Source organism: Monomorium pharaonis, chromosome 7 (assembly GCF_013373865.1).
Source record: "Monomorium pharaonis isolate MP-MQ-018 chromosome 7, ASM1337386v2, whole genome shotgun sequence".
Lineage (NCBI taxonomy): Eukaryota > Metazoa > Arthropoda > Insecta > Hymenoptera > Formicidae > Monomorium > Monomorium pharaonis.
In genome coordinates this window covers 15,823,928-15,851,116 of record NC_050473.1, presented here as the reverse complement: position 1 = coordinate 15,851,116, position 27,189 = coordinate 15,823,928, and the positions used below count along the sequence as shown (strand labels likewise).

At 43.3% G+C, this 27,189-nt stretch overlaps 1 protein-coding gene across 2 annotated transcripts in view; it reads right to left on the bottom strand.

Moving 5' to 3' along the window:
* Positions 1 to 119: 119 nt before the first annotated feature.
* Positions 120 to 27,189, bottom strand: part of LOC105834122 (homeobox protein prospero) — a 53,119-nt gene continuing 26,049 nt past the window's right edge. The window contains exons 4-5 of one of the 2 annotated variants that reach the window (XM_012676366.3): positions 26,874 to 27,033; positions 120 to 26,091 (exon numbers count right to left, since the gene is read on the bottom strand). In XM_012676366.3, the coding sequence (XP_012531820.1) occupies positions 25,912 to 26,091; positions 26,874 to 27,033 (340 nt within the window). In that variant the 3' untranslated portion in view covers positions 120 to 25,911. The remainder of the gene's footprint in view (positions 26,092 to 26,873; positions 27,034 to 27,189) is intronic. The other variant, XM_012676369.3, reaches the window with a different exon arrangement.

Here is a 27,189-nt window from a genome sequence, read left to right as displayed (position 1 = left end):
GTGTACTACGATACTCTCTCGCTCTCTCTCTCTCTCTTATCATCTCTCTTATTTTCTCAGTCTCTTTCTCACACTCTTTCATTCGTATCCTTTCGCTCTTTTCTCTTTCTCTCCCGTTCTTTCGCGCTCCTTTCGCTACATATACACGCACACACGTTCTTCCCGCCCGCCTTTCTCTCCCTCTCTGTCTTACTTTCTGTCATTCCGCGTGCGCTCTCTTCTATCGATACTCAATTCGCGTATTTCTATAGAATTGTAGTCTACTCGGTGCAAGGAAACCACGCGAGATCGAACGAAAATCACAATCGTTTTCTCGTTTGATCCCACGTTTCAAGTTGGTAGTCAATAGCTTCCATCCTCCTTTGCGTCCCCTCGTGTACGCCTATTGTCGTCCTTTTGCTCTTATCTCTTTCGCTAATTTTCTCCCTCTCTTTTTCACAGCAATGTCCATCCGCTCTCTTTCTCTCTCTCTCTCTCTCTCTCATTCTCTCTTTTCTTTCTCTCTTTCTCTCTGTTTCTATTTGTGGTGAATAGTCTCCGAAAATATTATATGTGGTGTTGTAATTTAAAAAAATGAAAAAGAAATGTGTAACACGCCAAAAAGATGCCGCTTGTCTAAGATAAACGAAAAAATTCTTGATATCGGTCGCGAGGGGTGCAAACTTAAATCAAGATTCCAAACGAAAGAAATTCGCACGAGGCGCCCTCCGCGTTTCATCCAGCCGCGCGCGGAATTTCGCACGATTATCGTTCTGCCATTTTTGGTGCCTCTATCCCTCTTTCTTTCTTTCTCTCTCTCTATCTATCTATCTATATATAATATAATATATTTATATTTATATATATTATTTTGTTTCTTTGCTTCAAAAAGCGGCAGTGCATCGTCGTCGAATTCACTCTCGGGCTTTGAGAAGGGAGGGCGATCGTTCTTTCTCTCTTTCTCTCTCTTTCTCTCTCTCTTTCTTCCTCACGCTTTTTCTCTTTCTTTCTTTCTTTCTCACACATACACACACTTTTTATCACTCTCTCTCTCTTTCTCTCTCTTTCTCTTTTTCTCTTCGTTTAATATTTTTCTAGGTTTAATTCGCGACGAAATAGTCTCGAATCACTCTTCGTCTCACGGCCGCGATAAATATCTAGGAACGTCCGGGGTTTCGTCCGACGGCCTTTCGCAGCGACGAGACGCGAATTTTGACTCCCGTGCCGAAAGAGGTGTCTTTCACGTAGCTTCCCTTAATATTTAGCCAAAGATATACAAGAAAAACTAGCCGCGCAGCGCGTGCCAGCGATGCAACCCACCGCGTCTCCTCTTGCAATAATTTATGTACAATTTTACAACCTACGACGCCGCCGACGATATAATTTTATTCTCCTTATAGTTCACTTTTAAGTACACGAATAGGACCTAGACATCGTTAATTTTTTCATCTTTACACTATACTAACGAAATCTAAACGTTCAATTTTCATTTTCACCACACTAGGAATAATAAATTTTGCCGTATCGTTAGTATACCTTTATAGAAATATGCTTACAAAAATAGAATTTCGTGAGGCGCGGGAAGCGCGTCGCTGCCGGATGCGGGCGAGCTTATAGGAATTTCTCTTTCATCTTCGCTTTGATTCGGAAAATAGCCTCGTGCTATCCCTTAGCCCTAACTTTTATTTTCATCGCTCGGCGACCGAAATACCGCGAGTGTGTAATTTTCGCCCTTTCTTGCACATGTCTCTCTCTTTTCCTATCTCTCTCTCTTTCTATATATATATGTATATATATATATCTCGAACGCTGCGCAGACCACTCGGACGTGTGCCCCCGTGCGAATAATTTTTTAGTATGAATTTTCTCCCTCGATAACCTTCGTCGCTCGCATACTCTCTTTCTCTCTCTCTCTCTCTCTCTCTCTCTCTCTCGCTTTTTCTCTTTCGCTCTCTCTTTTTCTCTTTCTCTCTCTTAATTTCAACCACTCTTCCTGTGTAATCTCGCATGCACTCGTGTATGTACGCATTCACGCGCCGTCATCTTTCTCTTTTCACACTTTCTCGCGTACATTTTCTCTTTCGCAGTTCATTCTTCCGCGTCTCTTTCTCTCTCACCACAGCTCTTATTCTCTCGCTTATGTAATCAACCTCACTCTCTTGCATCAATCGATCTTAGTATCCTCTCACTTTAATCGCTCAAGTCGATCTTTTCGTCTCTTTTTGTATAGTTTGCCAAGAACGTATATGTGTCTCGAAATTGTGAACAACTTATATATCGTTTCGCTGTCAACGCATCATGTACATACAATAATACAATCTCTCAATCGCCGTAATAACGGTGACAATTATAATCACGATAGGGTAGTAATAACGTAATGTATATAGTATGGGGGAAGGGAATGGACTAAATCGTCAACGAACAATATTAATAATCGTAGGTAGTGGGATGACTGACAATAGTTAATCGCAATAATAATAGTAATCATACCGATAATCGTTATAAAGATGTAATTTGTCTTTTTTTTTGTTTTCGTATGCACAATAACCTCTTTTGTCCTCTCTCTTTTTTTCATTCACGTGCACTCTCACGCGCGCTCCTAAACTTCAAGGTAACATCATCATTTAGACTCGTCATTACAATATTACATTATTAGATTACATTATATCATAATACGCTAGCGTTTATTCAATAAATTTTACATACTTTGATACGCAGTATGATGGTTTCAAAAACGGTCATCGGCCAACCAAATTTTGTTCACACATCAATACACCTACGCTCAGTAATCGAAGTAATTTGTACTTGTAGCCATATATTATAAATATTTTTAGTAGTTCGGCCTCTCTTTCTCTCTCTTTGCTATCGTTTCGCAACTTTTTCGTATCTCTCTTGTTCCATACGGTCGCCAGTAGTTCGAGGCCCTACACATTTTTTTTCTTTTGATACGAATATTTAAATATTATTTTACCACCGTTTTCCTGTCCCGTTCTCTCCCCCTCTTTCTCTCGCATTCTCATTTTTTCCACACACATACACAATTCTCTCTCATTTTTTCGTTCTCTCTTTCGTACCACCTTTCCTACCACTCTATCTTTCGTCACCGTAAACTTCCGATCTGACGAAATTTTTACAAACGCCGGAAGTGATACGCTTTCGATTCTCTTGTCATTTTCGTTTACGCCACTTGTATTAACTCTTTTTTCCCCCTGTGATGCCTAAATGGTATCGACGTATCTTTGCCAAAAATATATAAAAAAGACATAATTGCGATTTTTTCGAAATCGAAACAAGCGTGTTTCAGCTCGAACGCACGGGAGCGCCAAAAACTGCAGCCAGAGGGACAGAGAGTTTGTGTTCCTGCTTTTTTAACGCGTTTGCGATTTTGTCCCTTCGACTCCCCCTTCCTGAGAAATCCCGCGAACGTCGCACGCGACCTGTGGGCCGCGAAGTGAAAGTCTAGGGTGTCTTTTGGATGCCGTCGCGAGGAGAGACATTCACAATCGTGGTCCCGATCGTCCGCTGATAACGGCGAGTGAAAATCCTCGCTCTGGATCAACCGATATGTCTCTCTTCGCGTGCGTTATCCGTTTTGGCGCTCTCGGAATTCCGAGCCCGCATCGAGATCGAGGCGCGGTCACCGGGCGACCGAGAATCATTCCCGAAAATGTACAATAAATTTCTCTCGGTTTTTCGCGTCACCTCTCGCACACAAGACTACTCGTTCCACCAAAGTACACACTGCCACAAAACGCTCGTTAAGACCCGCTCGAATCCCAATGCACTCGTTTATTCCCCTTTCCCCCTCTATAACAGCTTTTTCGTCTTCCCTCTCTCTCTTTTTTTTTACAATAACTTTTTTTTTAGAACATCCTAAAAACCACGAGAGGATAGATAAAGTCGATATCTTTTAATTCCTTTTTATACATCTAAACGTTACTTGCATCCATTACGGACGGGACCGCCGGTGACCAAGCCGTCAATCGCGATAGTAGGATTCAACTTCTGTTGACATTTCGTCATTTCCTCCCTTCATCTCGCTTCGCTCACGTCCTATCGCGCTTACATTCTATCACTTTCTCACTGTCGCACATCTCCGCATTCTCGCTCTCAACATCACTCACTCTCTTTCTCTCTCACTCTTTCTTTCCCTTTTTCTCTCATTCTTGCGCAACTATCACGCTCTCACGGTCATCTATTATCTTTCGCTCGATTTTTCCCTTTCTCTCGTTTCCTTTTTTTTCATCAAATTAATATTATTATCATGAATCCTCGCTACAAATATGTCGCCCCTTTATTTTTGTCTGCCGCATCTAACGTATTTCTTTTTTTTATCTTTCGAAATGCAACCGCGACCTTTATAAAAATGTACACTTACTACGTTTAATTGTCATCATTTTCATCATTTAAGATACAACAACATACTATACGTATATGGCTCTACAGATGTTCGCTTGCACTGTAACTCAAACGTGTGTCGTGAATATCTCCCGGCCATCCGTCGGCCATTAGCGCCAAAATCGACCGATCGACAACGAGAGGAGGCTCTCGAGGAGGATCGATGGCGCGCTGAATCGCGGGAGTACCGTACTCTCGTCGTTTAGGCCCGTACTTTGCTCTTTATTTCTCTCGTTGACCGAGAGGCATCGACCGCGCGTCGTGTGGTATACGTCCGACGTTCGGAGCCGTCCTCGTCGACACTCGACTCGATCGATCGCGCAAACGTCGACGGATCTTGGGAGTATGGATTTAGTGTTTATTATTCTTAAATTTGTTTTTTTTTATTTTTTTTTTGGAAAAATTAGGACCTTCCCGCGTGCCGAGTCGCGTGGCCACTCGGACACGTCGGGAGTTCTTGTTTAGAAACTCCTACCCGCGTTATGCTTCTGTCGGGGTACCCGCAGGCAACACTTCCCGGGCTGCGCGATCGTCTTACATCCTTTCGCAACCGTCCTCGCAAACAGCCGACGGTACGGTTTGCGCTACCGTTGTTCCATTTTTTCCCTTTCTTTTTGGTTTTTGTTTTTTTTTTTTTTAACACGAGTTAATAGAGCTCGATGGGCATAACGGCCTAATGAGAAAATCAGGATGTTAATTTCCACGGTGTGTAAAACGCACGGGTTATCGCGAATTCGTGGGCCAATTCTACTTCTCCATTTTCTCCATCTACGCCCGTGTTACGCACGGCTTTTACGACGTTATGTAATCACGCCGTGTATGCATGTGGTTCGATTCGAGAGGTCGCTCGACTCGCGCATCGGGGGGGACACGCATCGATCGTTTTCGATCGAATTTTGATTTTCACCAGCGAGCCAGGATGGGAGGGGATCTCCCGTCCGACTCTCCGATCCCGTTCCGCGGGTCGAGCCGCCTCGAATCCGATAGCCTCATCCGATTTTCACTGTGTTGCGAGCGGGCGGGCCCCAGTCTCGTTGACCATGGCGTGTGTGTTAAACTGGTCGCCGTGTCGCGGCGGCACCAGGCGGTATACTGTATACAAATATCATTAAGTTTTATCATTACAATATAGGATCTTTTTTCTTGTTAAGTTTATGTGGCATGTATATACGCATTGTCATGGGAAATGAGAACCAGTCTTATGGCGCCTGTCTGTTAAGCGCAGGCATTATTCTGTAACGTAAAAATATATACATCATCTGTGTGGTATGTATAGTGCTGCTCTGTAACTCAAGATTTTACATCCAGTTAATTGCATCTCCTGTTTAAGTCCTGTACAAAAATGTTCAGCTACGCTTTGAGGCAGATTCAGCCCCGATCGGTGAGCCCGAGTCGCGCGCGTCTCCCCGTAACTGCCGTCGCATTGATTCGTCAGTGTGATTTTTCTCTAAAAAGAGATTCGCGGCGAGACGATTACGAAGCTACGCGAGGACCGCCCTTGGGGAACGATCCTCTCCTTTCTACGCGCGCGGAGAACGCGCGACCCAGTCTCACGGGGCAAGAACGAAGCGGACCCGCGGGTAGGTTACCATTGTTGTTTTTTTTTTTTTTTGTTCACAAACTGCACGGCAACTAGTGTTCTGTTTATCAATTTTTATTTCTGCTGTTACGTCTGTCTATTACTGCTGTTGGTACCTGTTATTGTGTTACGTATGCGTATGCGTGTGCCAGTGTATATACGTGTCCTCGTGTAAAATGTCTCTGTCCTGTGTCAATCAAATGGTCGTGTGAGGATGGCGTAATCCGTGTGGTGTCCTACTAGTGTGTGACCAAACGTCTCCCATACCTTATCATCGTCGTATTATCATTAAATATCATTAGTATACTATATATAATATTATATCGAAAATAACGGATAATACAACACGTAGGGAATCGAGGGGTTGCGATTGGATAAGGGGGAGGTGGTTGGTAAGGGTGAGCTAGTTGAGGATGGTTGGTGTTTTCCATGGATTTGGGGGTGGCTCGAGGGTGAAGAGGACGTCGAGGGACACTGGTTATGGGGAAATCGAAAGGGGCGCTAGCTGCTAAACACCAGCTTGGTGGTTGTTATTTCGGGGCGTTACGCGCGTCCGCGCTCGCGATCGGTGCTCGAGGACGTCGTGGGGGGTCGTCGCGGGAGACGCACCGTGATCGACGCTCGTGACTCGAGGTCTCCCACGCGGGAGAGGGCGGCCGCGCGAGGACGGCCAGTCGCCGCGACGTGAGATCTCGAGCCGATCGCCGCGAGTGTGCTGCTGGTTTCAATTCAACCGGCGCGACTCGCCGATCGCGAGCGCTTGGGCGGCATTTATGAGCGGCGGAGCTAAAGTTACATGGTCTCCCCACACGTGTGCGTACAATCGTAAACGAAGTCTTTTTCATTACAAGTCTGTCTACTAAAAACACTAATGATAAATACGTTATCCGGCGGGCTCTTTATACTGACTGGATTATATTCCGGAGGATTGATTGAACGGGAGTTCGGCGGGGCGGGGCGGGGGTTGACGGTGACGGCTTGCGATTAGATCCACAGGTAATTATTCGGGGGAAGGATCTCTGGGTATAACTGGGTAATCGGGCTGAGACGGTTATAATATAGATAAAAAGGGGATAATTGAATGATTCACTGAAGAAGGATCCAAGGGGGACGGGGGGAGGGGAGGGGATGAGCGGGACTTAAAACCGGGTATTGGGTTACCTTTAATCGCTTGCTTATTAGAACTGGACTGGCTGATACAACTGGTAGAATACAAGTTTTTTTTCTTTCCTTTTACATACGGCTATTACTTCGATATACGGTAGGTAGTTAGTTATGTAGTTGTCGACACACAATTCAATGATTACTGGGCATTTACTGTTTATACTGCTTTATTGTTTGTTTAATTGTTAATAATTAAGTAAGTTTAATTGTAGTTAGTTAGTTAGCTCTTACGTAGCTCTCGTCATTCATAGTTAATGTGGTTAAATTCTACGCTTGTATTTGGGAAGTCTTAAGGGGCTTCGGGGATCGGTGAATGTGGGTAGCGCCGTGTGCCGGCCCGTGACGATACGACGATCTCGTGAGAGCCGGAGCGCGGCGTGTCGCCCGATTCCGAAATGGATGCGAACCCGATCCGGTTCCGGATCGGAGCGCCGCGGCGCCGCGCGTCTCTCGGCGATCGTCGATCGCCGCGCGGGATCGACACGCGGCAATGCGGGTTACTTTGATGGGGAGTGGGAGAGACCATAGTACACATATATATTATGTAATTATACTTATCGCATAGTAATTGCATTTAATTAATACACGTGTGTATTATCGGTGCAAAGCAGCGTTCCGAACTCCTTGCACGAACCAAAATATTTCCATAGGGCGTGGATAGATAGCGTGTACATGCGAGTGCTTATATATTCGTGTTTGTGTGTTCGTGTGGACATATGTGTACATGTGGCATCTTTGTCACGCGTGGACGCGTGACTTCTCGTTTTTTTTCTCTCTCTCTCTTTCTTTTTTGTGAAATATCGTTTCGAGCGGACGATCCTGTCAAGAGGACGGACGTTTCCGAGGACGCGTTTCGGGTGCGTTTCCCGGCGAATTGTACACGAAGCTTTCATACGTCGCGATACATGCGTTACTACGGTGCGCGATGCACAGCTCGCGCACCTGGTCTCGGAGGTATCTTATTAAGCGTACGCGTGTCACGCGAGGACGATAATGCCCATGGGATAGCCGTGGCCTCGTTTGGCGCACATCTAATTGCGCGCCAAGACGAGGTCGAGGCATCGTGGTATTGTGCGCGGATTCGTCCGGAAACGCGCGACGTTGACCACTCCGGGTGTGCTTCTTTTTCTTTTCTTTCTTTCTTTTTTTTTTTTTTTTGAATAGTTGAATTAACAACAGAACGTCTCACTACGATTTGATATATTTTACGCATGGTCCCGATACGAGTTACAGTAATCGGCGAACGTTTGCTGTTCGCGTGTATGTCAGTGTACCAAAGAGATTTAGAGAACTCCCCCCTTTTCCGTGACGACGCGACGTGCTACGCTCGTCGTTTCGTTAGCACCTTGAGCTACGGCGTTGATCTTAGGGGCGCCGGTTGACAGCGGCGGTCCTCTCGACGGCGATCGTCCCTCGTGCGATAGTGTAAATCTGTTTCTGTCCTGTACGCGTGTCGTGTTATGTGTGTTTGTATGAATATCCGGCTTAGGATGAAATAAACGGGCAGCGGGCGAGCACCAGTCAGGCTTTGGGTGGGCGTTCGGTCTATGTCGGGCCCCTTTGTATAATTTTAGTATTTTTTTCGTATAAAATCAACACTGAAGGCACATTCTATCGGACGAGTCGGCCCAGTGTGTGCTGTGAGTGAGAATGGGCGCGGGACCCGAATCCACGTAACTCACGTGGCCGCGGCACGCCTGGCGAACTTTTGCTGCGGGCTCACGGGGGCCTTATGCACCCCCGTTGCTAGCACAAGGATAATTATGGGGTAGGACGGGGGAGGGCGGGGGGAGGCGGGGAGGAAAGGGAGGGGTGTAATATTAAGCGGAGATATCTTGATGGCAGCCGCGGCCGGGCCCCGCGCGAGAAACTGTTGTTTCATGTGACGGTTATTTTGATCCGGTTGCCTTCGTCTATTGCGTCGGGTTTTGGGGGTCTGTTCATTTTTTTCGCTTAAGTCGAAATGGCTATTTCAAAATTGAGAGCCGGCCCGACGCTCGCCTGACTTAGCCCAGGCCAAACACAATTGTCTTCGGGGTACTTCGTGCCCGCAGTCGCGCGCGTGTAAGTCTCGCGGCAACGACTCCGTGATTCCGACGAAGATCGCGTCGCGCCTCGGTGATAATTTCGATAATCAAAACCGGTGATTCTATTGAGATGTCGGATAATAGAGCAGACGTATGCAGTTGAGTTTATTGCGGCTCACAAGGATCAGCGTGTAAATCATTAAGAACATATGTATGCTTATATGGCTTATCTGTAACTGAGGCATTTTTATTATCCGGTGAAGAATATTAAAAATATTTCCCTGAGTATATAGAGGATAATTACGAAAGTATTCTTTGCTACGAGTTCTCCTTTTGTAACCGCCGGAGTCGTCGACGGCGGATCACATCGGGATACCTGTGTTTCCGCTGTATCCTTGTGAGAGGGTAGATAAACTTAAAACCGGTTGAAGCGATCGCATAATCCCGAGTGGATTGTCTTCGATCGTGCCTGTCGCGTGTACGCTGAAGTTACTTGATATTAATTAACACGGTTCAACGTGATCTTCGACAGACGATCGGAGTCGAGCCGTTCACGCGCGAACTCCAGGCACTGGGATAAAAAACGTGAAGAGCCTGCGTGTATCGTGATGCGTGTGTAGCGTGTGTGTACGTTTATGTGTGTATCACTCTTTTATCCTCTGCATTTCTTTTTTTTAAATTTCGTCGGAGAAGGAAACATTGCTCACTGGCGTGGAAGAGCGTAGAACCGGAAGCCGTCGCTTCGATCGATCTTGAATGATTGAGATCGATACATCTTCCGCGTCCTTGAAATATTATACACAACGTATAATACTTGTCGATGTCAGAAGGACGATAAAGTTCCCGATAAGAAGGACCGCCAATCATTCTCGTTCGACCGACGCGTTCGTGTTACAGTTCCGCGATTAATGCGTGGCTCCTAGAGGTCGTCCCTAAGTAAATTGATAATACTGCTTTCCCCTACTGTCCGTGGCACCCTCTGATAACGGCATAATCTATACAACAGTCGGGTGGATATCTCCGAATTCACGGATTTCTCCAAACGGTTAATGAGTGCCGTACAACGCGCGCTTTCCTCCGCGCGAGCTAATAAACTAGTTTCGAGGAACGAACGTAACGAACGAGCAATTAATTCTTCGTCATAATGGCTCGGCCTCGCGGCGCTTAACGATTGTCAACGATTTAAGTAACCAAGCGAAAGAAACAACGGAACGCAACTAGCTACTTTATTATTTATACAAAACGTGGAGGCGTCACGACGAAGAGCTGAATACGTGCTCGAAAGTGGAAGCGCGCGGTTGTGTGACACTCAGCGTGTTCAGAAAGACTTACTAGCAATAAAACAGCGTTAAATACGAAAAAACACATTCGATAATTCGAAGCGACACTTAAACTATTGCGGAATGTATAAAAAATCTCGGCGATCGGGAAGATCGTGAGGGGCGGCGCGTCGTGCGTTACGAGGCGGCGATTCAAGGGTAACAAATCGTTCGCCCAGCACGAGCACCGCCTGGCTCGAGTCTTCCAGTCGCCATGCGTCTACGTACTCACTAGAAAACTTAAACTCAACAATCAGGCGAACCTGTCGGTCGGGGACGTCGATCGAGAAGAACGGTTTTGTCACGTCCAAGGCGGACGCGCTTGTACACTGCCCATTTTTTTTTCTCAACTTTATTTATCTTTATAGTGTCCCGATGCGTGTGTGTATCATCAATGCGAAGTTTCTCATCGACGGACGTCACATGGTACGCGTGCTTAAAAACAGAGGCAGAGGGCTCGGTAGTGTTTCTCACAGAATTGTCCCTTCTAGGCTTCGCTTTCTTCTGCGTTTCGGGCCTTCGCTTTCTTCCAAACGATACTTCGCGCGCGGAGGGCATTCGTCTTTCTCATTCTAGCGGGAATTCTAGATTTCTTCCTTCTTCCGATTCGTTATATTCACGTGATTATTATATGCCACTGCGATATCAAATGCTTGTATGTGTGAAGAATATTTTCCATTGTGATTACGTCGCAGGTGTGCGACATATTCAGGAGAATACGTGATTAACTGTTATCTGAAAATTTGTTCGCTGTCAGTTAGCATATGTCACGTGCCACGAACTTTGAATTATTTTCATCTTTTGCCGTTTCGAAGCGTTTCCACATCTATGGTGCTTTCAGCATAAGAGACGGAGGAGAGAAGCTGTGAGCAGCTTCTTCGTCACTGTCATACTGTGGCTGCGTGGATTGATTAAATTTAGAACCTAAAACCAGTGTAGCCGGCAATATGTATTGTGGGCCTTTCTATTGGCTTCTATTGGCAGAGAAAGCGTAAAACTAAAAACCGGTTTTAACGATATGGCGTCTCTTACACTTCTCATAGAAAAGTGGCGCTTCGCGGTTTCTATAGAAACGAATGTATACGCTGTAACAGAGATTCCTGCACTCTCCTTTCGCGATGATCGATTCGTAATGCACCTCCGCGCTGACTCCAGTTTTCTCGTTTCAAACGGAGGGTTATTTTATCCACTCTATACATCTTTTTTTTACATTTTTAGTCAATATTTAACTTTATCGAATTTAACGGTTCAATATGGTTCTTTTTTTAGTAGCACCCAATCTTGTTTTTATTTTAAGTATGGGATAATATTTCCGGTCCACTTATGTTAAGAGTTTCGTGATGTCTTGGGTGGTTTTTTGTGAGTGCGGGAGAGAGGGAGGGATTAGATTTGGGGCGAATTTGGGGGTAGGAGGAGAGGTATCGAGGAATATGGTGGACTTGTATAGGACTCTCGATGGATAGCATAGAGTTCCAAACGCTCCGTGATCTACAGACATTCAATATTAAACAGATCAATCAACTATGTCGTCGTATAATACCACTAGGATAGTTCATAATCGTTAAGTTATATCAATAATATAATCATATCATTATGTATCATTAATGCTGTGTGTGTGTTCTCTTCCTCGTGTGTGTCTCATTATACTTAAGTTTCAAGTTACAAGCTAGCGTATAAATGATGGGTAAGAAACGATCACTCCGACGGCGGTGGATCCTGCCGGTCCGATCTTCACGGAGTGTATCGATCGGCTTCCCGCTGCGAATCCGCACGCTCGGATCAAGGTAGTCGGATAAAACAGCCGCTGTAAAAGCGTCCCACGCACGGTCGATACACCCCTCACGCTCGACGAGGCAGAATCGGTCCCGTCTCGGTGGATGGTTTTTTAGCCACCATGTACCGGGTTGCCTCGTACCGTTTATACTATATATCATTAATCGTATTATCGTTATGTATCATTACGCATTAATTATTTAATTAATCGTTAGGTATAATTCAATTAATCGATACTCTTAACCCCTTTATCGTTTAATTATTATTGTTAGGTAGTTTATAGTTTATTAGGTAATTTCGATAACGCATACGGATTGGAAGCAAACCTTGTTCACGTGGGGAAGGATCACGGGAGGGGCGTTGGGAGGATGAGCTGGCTCCTGCGGGTTGTCACGGGGGCAGGTTGATGTCTCGGAAGGGACGCACCTGTTGTCCCGCGCGAAAATCTGCGAAAAATCAGAAAGTCGAATAGCGGATCTCCAGTGATTCCTTTTCCTTTATCGTGTGTTTCACTCATTCTCTTTCTTTCCCTTTTACACTCCTCTTTCGCTCCCGTACTTTCTCTCCTTCTTACGTACCCGCTCTTTTTTGTTTTCACTTTCCTACGTTATGCGAATTGCTTAGAACGCGTCACGTCTTCAACGAATTGCAAGTGGCAAGGTCTGATTCGTTTCTTTTCTTTTTTTTTTTTTAAATATATATGTCAATGTCTTGGGCGTTTTTAACTTCGCCTGCGTTGGCTCACACGGTCATGTGTGAAAATTTTATTCTATTTCTTTTCTTTCATTCTTTTTTTCTCCTTTTTTCCTTTTTTTCTTTCTTCCCATATTACGCGTCCGGTATGCTTCGCTCATCTGACGGGACCAGCGATCATTTCTCTCGTCCCGGCGTGGCACTTTATCTCGTTCTTCGTGCTTGTGCGATCTCGCCCGTCTGCTCTTTTTTCCGGTCCTTCCCAGTATCTCGTCCTCGGAAGTACGATGCGCATCACTACGAATCGTAATGCCGCCGCGCACTACTAAAATCGCCGTCCATCGTAGGATATGTACTGCGTGTACAGCGTATTGGAAACTTAAGTCGTTTACTATTGGTATCATATTGAGTACTGTTGCTATTCTGCAATCGACATATACTATGGCACTCTGCAACGAGGAAATCGATTCGCTTGTGTCGTTGAAAGAAGGTGCGTGTACGCTGCAAAAGTAGTCCTCCTTTTTAATTATTTATTTTTTTTGCACGACGCATCGCATATCGTGCGGGACGCGCGTTAATCGCTGCGTTAACTCTGTCCTACACATTGTCGTAAAGTCCGTATGTTTCTTTGCGGGGGGGAAAAACGGAGACTGACGGTCTAACGAAGGAACCATCGATACGTGAGTGTGGCAACAAAAAACCGGTGTCGATCGGCTCGACGTTATCTGGTCTGGCGGAGCGGTGTGGTAAAATTGTGAAACAAGTGCGTGAAAGTAGGATCGTCGGTGAAGTATCGATTAATACAATAAGCCCAATGTCCATTGATCGGTGACGTGTGGTGATCTGAATTTGATTGCTATTGCCGTCATTCAACGGAACGTCGTTGTTATCGTTCCTTGCGGGGAAATAATAATCTCCGTGCTGACGATATCCACGATTAGCCGGATGTGCAGTAGCAGTCCCCCAGTAATTATCACCCGCCTCGGATACGATCTAACGGACAGTGGTAGCGGCAATCGCGACTTTGCGCGAGGAAAGCTGCAAATTTGCGAGACGTTACGGGCCGGTCGAGGCACATCGTATTTTCCGGGAGCGCCTTTCGACGTATTCGTTGCGATGCTGTGTGCGCGTATATTAATATCGGTTATTACCTCGCGTGCCCAATTCTGATCTGTCGATTATTCTACATTTTGTATTACGGTATTATCTTACGGACCGCCTTGTGTTCCTTTAGTGCTTGAAATTATCGAGATTTATGACATCGTCGTGCTTATATCGTGGTAATTGGATAATTCGTCGAGAGCCGTCGCCGAAACGGCGACGGCCGTTGTTGCTTTCACAGCGTTAGTCATACTTTATTATCATCTTGGTTTCGTGGTTATACTTTTGGACTCTGTAGCGATCCGCGTTTGGCTTTGGCTGGATAATTAAAATGACCGCGTGGTGAAGAAGTGCAAATGCGAATAACGCGAACGTTCTTGCGAAAGATTCGAAACAAATATCAATTTCAACTTCTCGATCCTTTTTGTTACTCGAGCGATGAATATATCTCGCGCTTATAAATTTTTTTTTTTTTAAATACGTGGCTTTATTCATTCCAAGTTTTTCAAAGCGGTTTATTTTCCCATGTGAAATATTTGTGATTAGTACTTTGCGCGCGTCGCATGCATAGCCTCATCGAATGCGTCGTTTGCGCTGGACTTTTCTCTGGTACATACGGCGTACAATGCAGATCAATTACGATCACGTTTCCTCAGTTCTTAGCTCTTTCTCTCTCCCTCAGTCGTCACAGTCGAGTCTCACGAAGATACGCTCGTGAAAAGAGATTATGGATGGCAAGGAATACCGCGGATCTCTACGCGACGAGATAATGATACGCGACCGATCCCTCCTTTAGCGCGTATGCGTGGGTTATTCGTGCATCATCGCTCTTCGAATCTCTCGGATTTTCTGCGAATTTTCTGCCATCACGCCCCGGTCGCGGGGAACGGCGAGTCGACAGTCGTCCAACTTCCGCATCAAAAGCTGTTTCTCCGCTTCTTCCTCTCTTCCATTCCACGTCATCGTCTTTGCTTTACTTAGCAACGAGCGTCCTTACACTAATCCCGGGTGACCCGTCCACTCGCGTCGTCGCTTTAATTACATGCAGGAAGTGTTTTTCTTCTATGCGCGAGAAAGGCTCGCCTTCTCGCCGGATAATTGTGTTTTCGCTTAGCTTTTACCTCTCTCTTTTTCTTTTTCTCCTTTGGAGGGGAACACCTTGCGGGGAGCGTGGGGGTACAGCGGGACGTGCAAACGGGGACGGGCGACTTTCCGGGCGTTGGGAGGTAGGGGCTTGAAGGACGGGTTGCGCGTCCACGACGCCGCACTTTTCTCTTTTTTTTTTTTCGCCCCCCCATTCGTCGTCGTGGACACGAACCGCGAAAATTTCGAATCCGACCTGACGCGGCGGGAACAGAGATCTATTAATTTTTTTTTCTTTCGATGGTTCGGTGGTTTGCTGAGTTAGCTGCGAGGTTTCGAAACTTCCCACCGCCGGCGGAATATAATATATCGTGTATATATATTATATATATTATATATTTATATCATTTTTTTTAAATATTAATCTAAAGAGTGAGGATTGTGGAAATAGGTCGAGGGGGAAGGTCGCCCGTCCTGTGCTTTCCACGTGCCCTGGAAAAGTATATACTAAGGCCGATTTTGGTTAAGAATACGCTTCACTTTTTTCATCTCTTTTGATCAACTTTTAATTTTAACGTTAAGGCGCAACGTGATAAACTTGTACTTTTTTCCTTGATGTGTCTTTTAGATTCTGGCCGAAACTGCGTGTGTCCGTGTACATGTACGTGTGAGTCCCTTGTGTGTGCCTCGTGCGTGTGTACATGTGTATGTATGTGTGGATGTACGCGTATGTGTGGGTGTGCTGCATCGCGATCGATGTTTATCGCCTTGCTGAGCACTATCTGTTGTGTGATTTCGAGCGCGCGCGAGAATACGCGCGACAACTCGCCGCACGTCCTCTCGCGCGTCGCCTTTATTTTAAGAGCTGCTTTTTTTTGGTGTCTGCCAAAAAACGGAATTTTTCACTCTTCGCCGCAATAAGGCGTAGGTAGGCGTCGCACGTGTGCGCTATACGGGTTTTCGAAGAACTTGGCATCCGAAAGAACGACTCGCGAACGCGCGCACACGTACACGCACATACGCCTCCTTGCCCTACTCTCTGTGTGTCGTCTTGTGCGCAACCGAAGATTAGCAATCAACGAACAGAATTGTTCCTCGTGCCAAAAAATCAACCCAGAAAAACGCCGGTAAAAGGTACGAAAGGAATTCTCGCGTCGAAAGTGGTATAGTCCATCAAACATCGTAATGCATGTATGAAAGTAGTCAGGTTTTCCTTCGCCGGAAGCTCTGTCTCTCCTGAGCGGGCCCTCCCGATGTGAACGATCGCGTGACGCGTCGCGCGGTGAAAACCTGGCGCGAGGTCGCGATAACTGCTTGCTGGGGCGCAACTATTGCAACTGAACCCGGTTTTAAGAGTCACGTGAACGAAGCAGCCAATGCTAAATTTGTCGAGACAAAAATATGATTGCTCTTTGCAATAATTTGTGCGTTTAACAGTCTGCTCACGTACTCCTCTCCTTTTTCTCAAATATGCCCTTTTTTTAACACTTATCTAGTACCTCTTGGTGCGTCACAGCAGTCCCAAGAGAAGTTTTATTATCTAAACAGTAGTAAGCAGCAATTTTAGGCTTCTTCTATCACGTGACTTTTGCGTAAATGAAAACTGGTATAGAATTGTTTGTATCGGGGCCGTCCGGTGGCTATGCGTTCTGTAAAACGAGTATTTGACGAATCGGAAACAATTGAGATTCACGCACATTCGGTGCGAGCGTCAGCGGGTAAAGACAGAACTTCTGACTTAAAATGTACTGGCTTGTGTGAATGGTGCCCCGTCTTGGACCGAAAAAACGGACTCGCGGGGCGCAGAAAAACAATTCCCACAATATCTTACAAGACATTCCGGCCGACCGAGCAAGTCGCCAACTTCGTCATTCCACTTTGTGCCCCGTTACGTCGGCTAAGTCGTTCGTAGGAGACATTATTTTATCATCCTTCGAACCTTTTGCCCGTGCTACTTTAATGTAGAGGAAGAGTTTTTCGTTGCTGCTATCTACAGAATTAATTGACGCGAACGTTCGACGTTTGATCGTCCCAATCTAGACGAAGTGACGAAGATGGCCGACAAGGCTGACAGTCGTGCGCCTGTTCACCTCATTCTGGAGGGTCTGCGTTGTACATCTCCGAGGAGTTTATTAGACTCAACGCGGCGATCTAGCTCACATCCTCACACATCAACGTAGGTTTACTGTTGTTTGTTGCTTGCTGCTAGTCCTCGTCTCTCTCTCTCTCTCTCTCTCTATCTTTCTCTTTCTTTCTCTTTGCTTCTTCATTATTAAATAAGTTATTCTTTTTTTTTGTCTTAATACACCTACGATTCCCTACACGATAATACGTATAATCTAAACACGACTGTTGGTTGAGACGTATGCGCAAGTAATATACTCCAGGAATACAGGCATTACATGTTCTCATTCTCATTTCGTGTGTGCTTCTCTTGGTACACGCGTGCATACAATCACACTCTCGTTCCTTTTTGCCACTCGTTCTCGCTATCTTTCACTCTCTTGATTCACGCGCGACGCAGGGTCGCAATAAGAATCGCAGACGGTAAGAAGAAATATTCCCATTAAATACGGAACGGTTGATGCTCGTTTCGAAGCAGCTTCACGCGTTAGCGGAAAACCCGTCAGATGATAGATACGAAATGAGCATGGGGATACTGCGAGCATGTTGCGAGCGATTGGGTAATATGTATATAGTACGAAGCCGTATATATATGAAAATAACATATAGCATGTGGAAGCGAAGGCAGACCAGAATAATCCAATTTTCTGTCAAGCAGGATTTGGTCAAGATTCATTATTCCTACACTCTTTGTTCCTCATACTCTCGGTGGCCGAAGGGTTGGATGGATAATGACATTTGTGATATCTGCCATTCTCGATGGTTGTGCGCGTTTTACCTGCTACTCGATTCTCTTTTTCTCTCTTTCTCTCTCTCTCTCTCTCTCTCTTTCTTTCTCTCTTGTATCTCTGAGTCGAATGTCGGACCGTGCTGGACCATTTGTCCGATGGCTCCTTTTTCTCTTCCTGCCTCGATCTCTCGTCACACGTGTCACACGTAACCTCAGATTCTCACGCACATGTATAAATATTTCTCTGTCTTCTCTCACATCCGCGCTTACTATCCCGCATTCACGCTCGCGAAAGATTTGCCAAAAGTATCGTGCACGAAAGGGTGGGGAGGGGAGAAAATTCCGTAATAACTTACATTTACAAACTGGCCTAATAATTTCTCCTCTTAAAACTCTCGCTTTTCCTAATTTTATCATTTACTAGTCTTGACTTTACAATACATATATGCGGACCTCCCGGTAGTCAAGGAGGTCGGCGCTCTCTGTATAATTTCTTCACTTTTTTTAGCAATTTTTTTAGTTTTCATTCACTCCTCGTCTCTCGACTCGTCTTTCACCCCGTCCCTTTCGCTCGTTGTCCTCTATTGCATCCGTCACGCATTCACTCACGCTTTCATACCCTTTCGCTCGTCATCTCTCACTCTCTCAGCTAGGATCGGTTTGCGCCGAACGTCTTTTGCCCGTGGCTCCGAACTCAATCCGAAATCGCAATTCGCATAGATTTCTTCTCAGTCGTGACTTTTTTCCTCGTGCATGTTATACATATGCGTCTCTCTCTTATTATTTTCGATCCGCTTTTATCTTCCCCTGCATGGTTCAACTCGTCCGAACAAAAAAGATCACCTGTTGAGATCGCGAGATTTCGTGGCTTCAACGACGGTCGCATCAAGGACACTTGGCTCCCTACACGCTTCTATACCATCCATAATTTCGTCGGTTTCCATCTTTTCCTCTCTCTCTCTCTTTCTCTCTTTTTCCCATGAACCGCCATCCCTTCCATCCCTCGTCGCCCACCCACCCCTAAACGCCCGACTGTCACGGATTCTCCGAGAGGTACTCTCTTCGACGCTCTTGAATCTTGAGCGAGATTATTGCGACGTAAACTTCTGACGATCGACGTTCGATACAAGACGAGAAACGTTTGTTACGTTATTGTGAAATATTGGTAAGGCGGGAGCTGGAGTATGCACAGCCTCCCGACGTCTGCTTTAAATTAAAAATCTGTTATCATTGAAATGTTAACTTTTCACGGTTCACGGATTTATATTAACATTGATAAACGAAATCGTCACATATATTGCAAGTGAATTTGTAGCTAACATAAAAGTTCAAATTGAACCAAAAAAGGTATCTGTATTAATAATTTAAAAATCTCTGAAATTTTTATAATGTGTATTGATGCTATATAAAATATGTAATATGACATTATATAGTGCAAAACAAATTTTTATAAAATTAATTAACATAAAAAGTTACAGCTCGTTTAATATTTTAGCATATTTTGATGAAACAATGTTATATTTCTTCTAAATAATACGGACGTGAGCCGTGAAAGGTTCAGAATAGCCGCGAGACAGGAGTATCGACTGTCCTCGCTGTAATCCTGTAAATAAAATATTGTGGATGTCTACGGCTTCTCGTCTTGCACCATACTGTCGGGACACGAAATTATCGATTAAGGGACAACGTAAAGCTTTCGACAGCTTATCGAGGAAACTGAATGTACATCTACGTTAAATCGCGACGCCGGAGTAGTCGACGGCGTTGCGAGCACCCTGTAACTTAGAAATGACGAATTAACGCGGTGATATGTCGATCGCGCCGGAGGCCCCCGGAGCCCCCGGCTGATTTTTTTTTTTAGAAACATCGTTTGGGGAGGTAGAGACTCGGAAGACCTCTCGGATTCCTCGGTCGGATTTTACTCCCCCCGTTCTCCTGCCCGACTTTTCGAAAGTCGCTTTCACCTTTTAATCCCCCTACCAAATGTATTGTAGACTTAACATGCTACGTGTACTACGAGATTATCACACAAAGTTTGCTCACTCGGTGTCAACAATCAGTTTCTTTTTTCTTTTTTCTCTTCTTTTGGCTTACGCACGCGATCTCACATAGAAACATAGTTTACGCTCTAAGTCCCATACTCTCTTTACACATTCTCACTCTCTCTTTTTTCCCTTTCTCTCTCTCTCATTCTCACATTCGGTCGTTCTCCCGGGTTCGCTCCTCCACTTCGTTCCTATCGCGCGCGCGAAAATTCGAAAGACGCGATTTCCGCCTCGCTGAAACGACACGGGGGAGATAATGTGCATTTCCAGTCCCCCCTTTTATCTTCCCCCTTTTCTCTCTCTATCTCTTTCTGTATACTACCGCGCCATTATCGTAATCGCGCACTCGTCATAATAAATATACCCTAATTATGCTCCTAATAGTTTGAGGAATTATTATTCTCAATGAATTCGCTTTCGAATTCCCACTCTGCCTCCTTCGCTTTCTCTCTGGTACCTCTTTCGCTCACTCTCATTCTCACTGATTTCTCTTGTTATCACGGCTTAATCTCAAACCCGATAGTAATGATCGTAATAATAATAATATAATCATATAATAATAATTAGTTTATTAGTGTGTGTTTTTTTTTTTAAAGTAGGTATCCTCTTCCTCTGCAGCGTGATACGACCTTCCGCTCGTCTTTATCTTTAGTTAATCGTTTATATAATAATTAATAGCTTGCAAGTGTTAACGTTAAATACTATTACTTATTTCTGCTTACGTGTCCTTAAAACTTACGCGTTTAGGTATGTACGTATGCTTATTATTTCTTCCATTCTCTTCGTATTTCGTTCTCGTTTTAATTTCGTTCCGTCCCGTGTACTCATTTCTCCGTGCGTCGGCCCCGCTGCATAAAATGTAATATAAACGGCGAGTCGATAGACTTCCTACATTTACTTCGTTTTGTAGGTGAACGATTCTAATCTTTCGGGAATGTGTGTCTCTTCGTCACTACATCCATCTTGCGCAGCTCGTCGATCTCGCCGTCTGCCCTTCTTACGTTCGTTTCATTCTCATGTATTGTACGCGCATCCGTAAATGTCGTTGCGAATTCGCCCCTTTCTTCGCGCTCGTGCCGTTCATCGCCAGTTCCATTCCCGCGACGTGTGTCGCGTCAGTAGATCAGGACCAGTAGCATCGATCGGGAGGTAAAGGAGCGCGACTAGTTCTCCCATCCGATGAGAGAAATTTCGGCGAACGCGGTGAACCACCGGTCGCTGTTCGTTACCATTGTCCAGATACTTTTCTCCTGAGTCTCGAGTCTCTTCGTGGCTCGAGTACATCTGCTCTGTAAGAGAACGATTTGTCCTTCGCGCTAGGAGCTTTGATTCTCGGTCGACGGAGAAATAAAAGAAGCGGACTTTTTATTTTTACGTTTTTGAATTTGTAGATGGCTTCGAAGGATCACGTGAGATTTACTTAAGTGTCATAACAGTTTCTAATTCCCAGATTTTTTTGTGAATAAGCGAAAATTCCTCTGATGTTCCAGCTTGTCCGCCGACAAATGCGACTGGGGATTTAAATTAGCCTTGGAGATATTACGTTCAGTTTTTTTTTTTGTTTGCCGCTTTCCAAAGTTTGTGGTCATACTTCAGTGGCGAAGAATGTACGGAATCGAAATAACCAAATAATTGATTTATCCATGTTGTAATACGTACACATATGTGATTTACGATTTCTTTGAAAATAATTGTTAAAAGCAAGAAAGAAAATCTTATCGTAGTATTAAATTCCATTGTAGCACGGTTTGTTGCGTCGGATTAATGTAGCGATGGTTATTTTCAGAATATACTAATATTTAAAACATCGGAATTATTATTTTCATTTTGATAAAATAATTGTAGACATATTTTATGGTTTTGTGATTACTGCTGAAGTTACGAAAATTATTTTACTTCTCGTAAATCCAGTGCAATCGAAGAAAAGAGAATGAGAACGATAGTTATATCTCATCATTGGCGTTGGTATTGAAGTAGCGTATATTATATGTGGCAAGAGTTGTATTTCATGTTGATATCTGTCGTCAAAATATGTCAAAAATATTATGTAACGTTATATTGATATTAATAATTAACCGAGATGCTGTTAACGTGTATCGACGTGAAAGCGCAAAGCTTGTAGGTTCGAGGAGCTTGTTTAACGCGAGAAATATATTAAAGATTTGTTAAAAGGGATTGTTAAGTTAGATTGAAATGTATTATAGCTTGATTTGTTTTCTGTTAGTGAAAAACCAATTATTACGTAAAAACTTAATTATATTATGATTAAATTTCGAGTATTGCTTTTTGCAATTTTTTGCGTGTCATTAAATCAGAGCCTCTTAATGACCTTTTAATGTATCGTGACACATTGGTGACAAAAGGGGATAGGATCTGATTAAAATAATCTGGATAATATAATTATAATAAAGTTAATTATAAAGGCAAATAAAAAATATAAAAGTAAATTTTATCATCGATAATTGGCAATAAATTATAACATAAATAACATAATATTAACATAAATTTTCAACTTGTAATTTTTTATCTGAGCTCATTGTTTTGACTCGAATGTCAAGCCACTCCAAGATTGCGACAAGCGAGTCAGCGAGTTCAGATAACGCGTATCCTGCATAATCTGCTTTTATAATATCGAAATATCTTCTATATGGTCTCCCTTTCTTATTCATTGCCTCACTATCCTAGTTCTGTCTCTCATTATGAACATTTAGACCAAAATCTTAGGCCAGTGCCGAAGGAGTTGCTACTAGTTTTAGGCCAAAGTCTAATGTGTATTACATAATAAATTGAAATTTTTTAAATTTCGTTCTCGCTTCTACCATTCTACAACGCGTGTTCTAGTTTGGCTTAAAATAGGCTACTCGTCTCCATCCTCGTTGAACTTGCTGATCGCGATTTCACGAGTGAGACATTCGAATTTTTTTACATTTCTCTAAGAAAAAAGAAGAAAATCATAAGCCTGGCAGTCAAGAATGTTCCGAATATATCAAAGATTTTTTTCATACATGACAATTGTCGAATTTTCTCTAAATATAGGAAAGGGTAGGTTAAACAATATGAAAATAAAAATGAAGTAGCACTTACACAAAATCAGACGCAAATAAAAGTTAATTTATTTTTTCTTTTTATTGTCGTAATTAATAAATAAAATAATAATCAATAAATCGATCATTAATCAATTAAAAAATAGTGACTCGTGACTAGGTTAAGACTCACCGCTTGCAAAAAGATGTGTATGTGTGTGTGTGTATGGCCCGGTACAAACTACTGGGGGGCATAATTTTAATATAATTATCATAATAACTAAATATACATAATAACTAAAAATAGAGCGTAATGTCAAGCACGGGATAAATAAGCTTGACAAAATTGGAAAAGGGTAATCGGAGAAAGAAACCTTGCTGAAACAAGATAAAGATAAAAATTGATACGGAAAAGCGGTGTAAAAATTGCATTTGGAAAAAAGACAGGGTTAATTTTAAATTAACTAAAATTTTCCCTCTGTAAGTGACAATTTTAACGATGATAATAATTAAGAATTATTATCATTTTATAGTAAAATTGTCATATTGATATAGATAATAGTGAGTCTGATAATAATATAATAATATATTAATAATAATAATACAATAATAATAGCAATATAATAATGATAATAATAATAATAATAATAATAATAATAATAGTAATAATAATAGTGCACGTAGTAGCGAGAGTAATGGTGAAAAAATAAGAGTTAAATTATGTGCATTTGCTACTACTCGAATTATTTCTAATATTTTTATACCATCTCGTAATGTATCTACAAAAATTTCTAGCGAAAAAAGAAAATCGCAAGTAAGAGTATAAGGGGCGCCGTCTCTGATTTCTCGCACGTTCGCGCGCGTGAACGCGTGGTGTAGATTAATACATGTGTGTACAGCTACATACGTGTCGCGTGTCCGTGTACGTGAGTCTGTATGTATAGGATGGGTTGGGAGGGGTAGTTAATATAAACGGAAAAAAGGAAGCGCGGTTATGCAACTCTCTTTGGCGCACGTCTTCGCTATTTTAATCACGCCAGCGTTCGTCTCTTTTTTTCGCTTTAGAAATCTAATATTTATAATTATTATCGTATCGGCGCACAATTATATAGCATTTCACTATTTTCTCTTTCTTTTCTTTTCTTTTTTTTTTTTTCTTTTGGTTTGCAACGCTACAGCTGGAATGCCGCCGGCGCACGTTCCTCACACAGACGTTGCATCCGACTTGCATTTTCGTCGCCCGTACTACTTCCTAATCTCTAATCACTACGACTAGCCTAATTTCGTTTATACAATCAACCATTAATAAAAACAGCTATGTATATTGACCCGTGCACCGATTTTTTTTTTTTTTTTAATGAAACGTATGCACTCTCGACAAACGTACTCTTTATCGGCCCGACAAGTAATGCTCAGCGAGCGAAAAGGGGAAAATAAAGAAAAAATTGCGGGAGAACGGAAAAGACGGAGGAATAGCTTTTTCTCGGCAGATAGGAACAGGTTGTTTGTGCGGAAATCGCTATGAGCGATCACTCATGCGACGTTACGCTTTTGGTTTATGTGAAGTCGATTCTTTGGTATCGATGTGCGCACGATCGCGTTTCCTCGCGCCGTGTTTCTCATCTAATTCTCAAGCACAGTAATAATTTAATAGCTAAGCATTTTCACGTCGATCTCGAACCACGTTGGTCGGTTATACGCGGTGAAACGAAATTATGTACAATATAGGGAAAAATTGATAACTGTATTTTGGTGACGGAAAGTACCGAGGCGAACCTCGACTATGTTTAACTGATGCATCGAAAATTTAATTTTTCCTGAAAGTAAGAAGAAAAAGGTATGTTATGGTTTGCAGCAGAAGTGCCTTCTTATCGAAGTATGAATTGCCATTAGGGTATTCATTCGACGATAAGAAGTTTTCCGGAATTTTAATAAGGAGTATCGATCTTCGCAAAACTGAAGCTACTTGCAAAGTTCAATGTAGGATTATTCGAAATAGTATTAGCGCAAGGTTTTCTCCTCATCCATAAATGTTCCTCTACAGAAACGGTGCAGGAGGAGAAACTGCTCATCCTGCATCGCTTCCTCCGTTCACGGGGATTCCGCTTCCGGATCTTGTTCGAAGCAGAAGAGAAATCGCCGTGCGGCGTTCAGACTTAGTCAATCTTTGGATATGCTCGCAAACATTCCGAGTCTCCATCTTTCTCTGTGAGTACAACTCTAACAGTGTCATCGTCTTTAAATCCCTATTCTTATCGTGTGATGTAAAATTAGGCGGTAACGAAGTAATTACTTCTACGTTACAAACAGATCGGACAAAATCGACGCTAAAAGCTATTCTCGCCATTCGTTGACCACGCATTCGTCGTGCTTCTTTGTCTTGTCCCAGGAATCACCTTCTCGTGCTCGCTTCAGTTGAAACAAGAGGAACGTCGATGAGCGTTCGACACTTTGCGACTGTCGAGTTTCGTCAGCCGTAGACTCGCAGTATTTTTTTTTTTTTTATAATGGACGTATGTCGTATGTATGTGTGTGTTGGTGTATGCACATGTGTATGCGTACGTTTCTTCTGTTTTTTTTCCTGTTTGATTCGTGATTCGGTCACAGCCTGATCCTTCGTTGGCATCTTGACGTCGCCCTCGGACGTCGATGGTGCCTCTGTTCCTTGGCTTTGTCCGTGTCTCCTCTCCCTTCCTAGCCCTCGTTCGTTTTGCGATATGTTATTTAAGGATACCTGAACACGCACTACGCGAAGGACGTGTACCTCCTGGCGGATGCGATCCTCCCTCGTTAGTCGTTCCTGATTATCGGGAGCCGACGAGCGCGGGTGAGCCCGCGCACCACGAAGAGCAAGAGCCACGCGACCTCCTGATTCATTCGAGCTGCTCCAGGAAGTTCGGGCTCTTGAAGTACTCCGGCACTGGATCGTCCAACCTCGAGATCACCTTGTAGATGGACTTCTTCCAGCTTTGCTCGGAGTCCTTGCCGCCCTGAATCGCTTTGAAAAACTCTTTCAGCGTTTGCTCCACAACGTACCTGAAGTTGCTGGGTACCTGAAAGTTCCATGCTACCGTTAGTAGACGCAGTTATACTGCGATAGCAAAATGCATCGGTCAGCATTTTTACAACGAAAGCCATCATCATGAATGCCATATGCGTGACGTAACATTCCGAATAATTCAACTTTGTGAAAAATGTAGCTTTTTTTTTTAATAAGATTTTAACTATTTTCTATGATTAATTCGAAATTATCTATCAATTTTAATGTCTATCTACCAATTATCTAACTTTAAGATGAAACAAAAAACACAATATTACATAATTTGTTAAAGTAGTACTATAAATTATAATTAACTATTAATTGAAGGGTTCCAATAGAAGTAATATATACAATTTAAGACTCTGAGAAGATTAAAAATTTAAATGTAATTTACTTTTTTTTCAAAGTTGAAATTAATTTACTTATTTTATTAAATATTTGACATGTGCAGTGAACTCTTCAAGTAATAGTGCGTTATGAGTATAATAGAATCTCACTTCGCGGTACTCAATCAAGCAATAAATATTTAACGCATATATTTTTTATGATAAAACGTGCAAACACAGTTATAATTACAGTGAACCACAAAGACGCACGTGAAATGTTTCGTAAAAATCATAAAACGGATAACTAACACCGAAAGCTTAATTTTCGTAGAATCGAACGGTCGATGATTTGGCGTCATTCTATATAGCGAAGATATACATGCTCATCTTTTCTTAATTCGCGCGCGAAACACAATATCGGTTTGAAAAATAAAATAAAATGTAGCGTGTGCGTGTTCGTGTTGCGCACCTGGGGACCCCATACCTCAATGTGGTTATTACGGTTGTAGTGAAGGTTGAGAACTCGATAGATTTCGGAGTCGCCACCGACTCGGAGATCCTCGACGTTCTTCACGCCCTCCGAAACTGCTTGTCTCGCGTATTTCTCCATTTGGATGTAGTAGAACTCCCTGGAATAGAAAAATCACACACGGTCAGATCACTTCATCAGCCCGCAGACGTGCGATACGTATGTGATATAATTTGAATATCTATGTGCAATACGATTCGGGCATGGATTAATACGAGCTTTAATGTGAATACGACTCGATGTGCATACGTGTGTC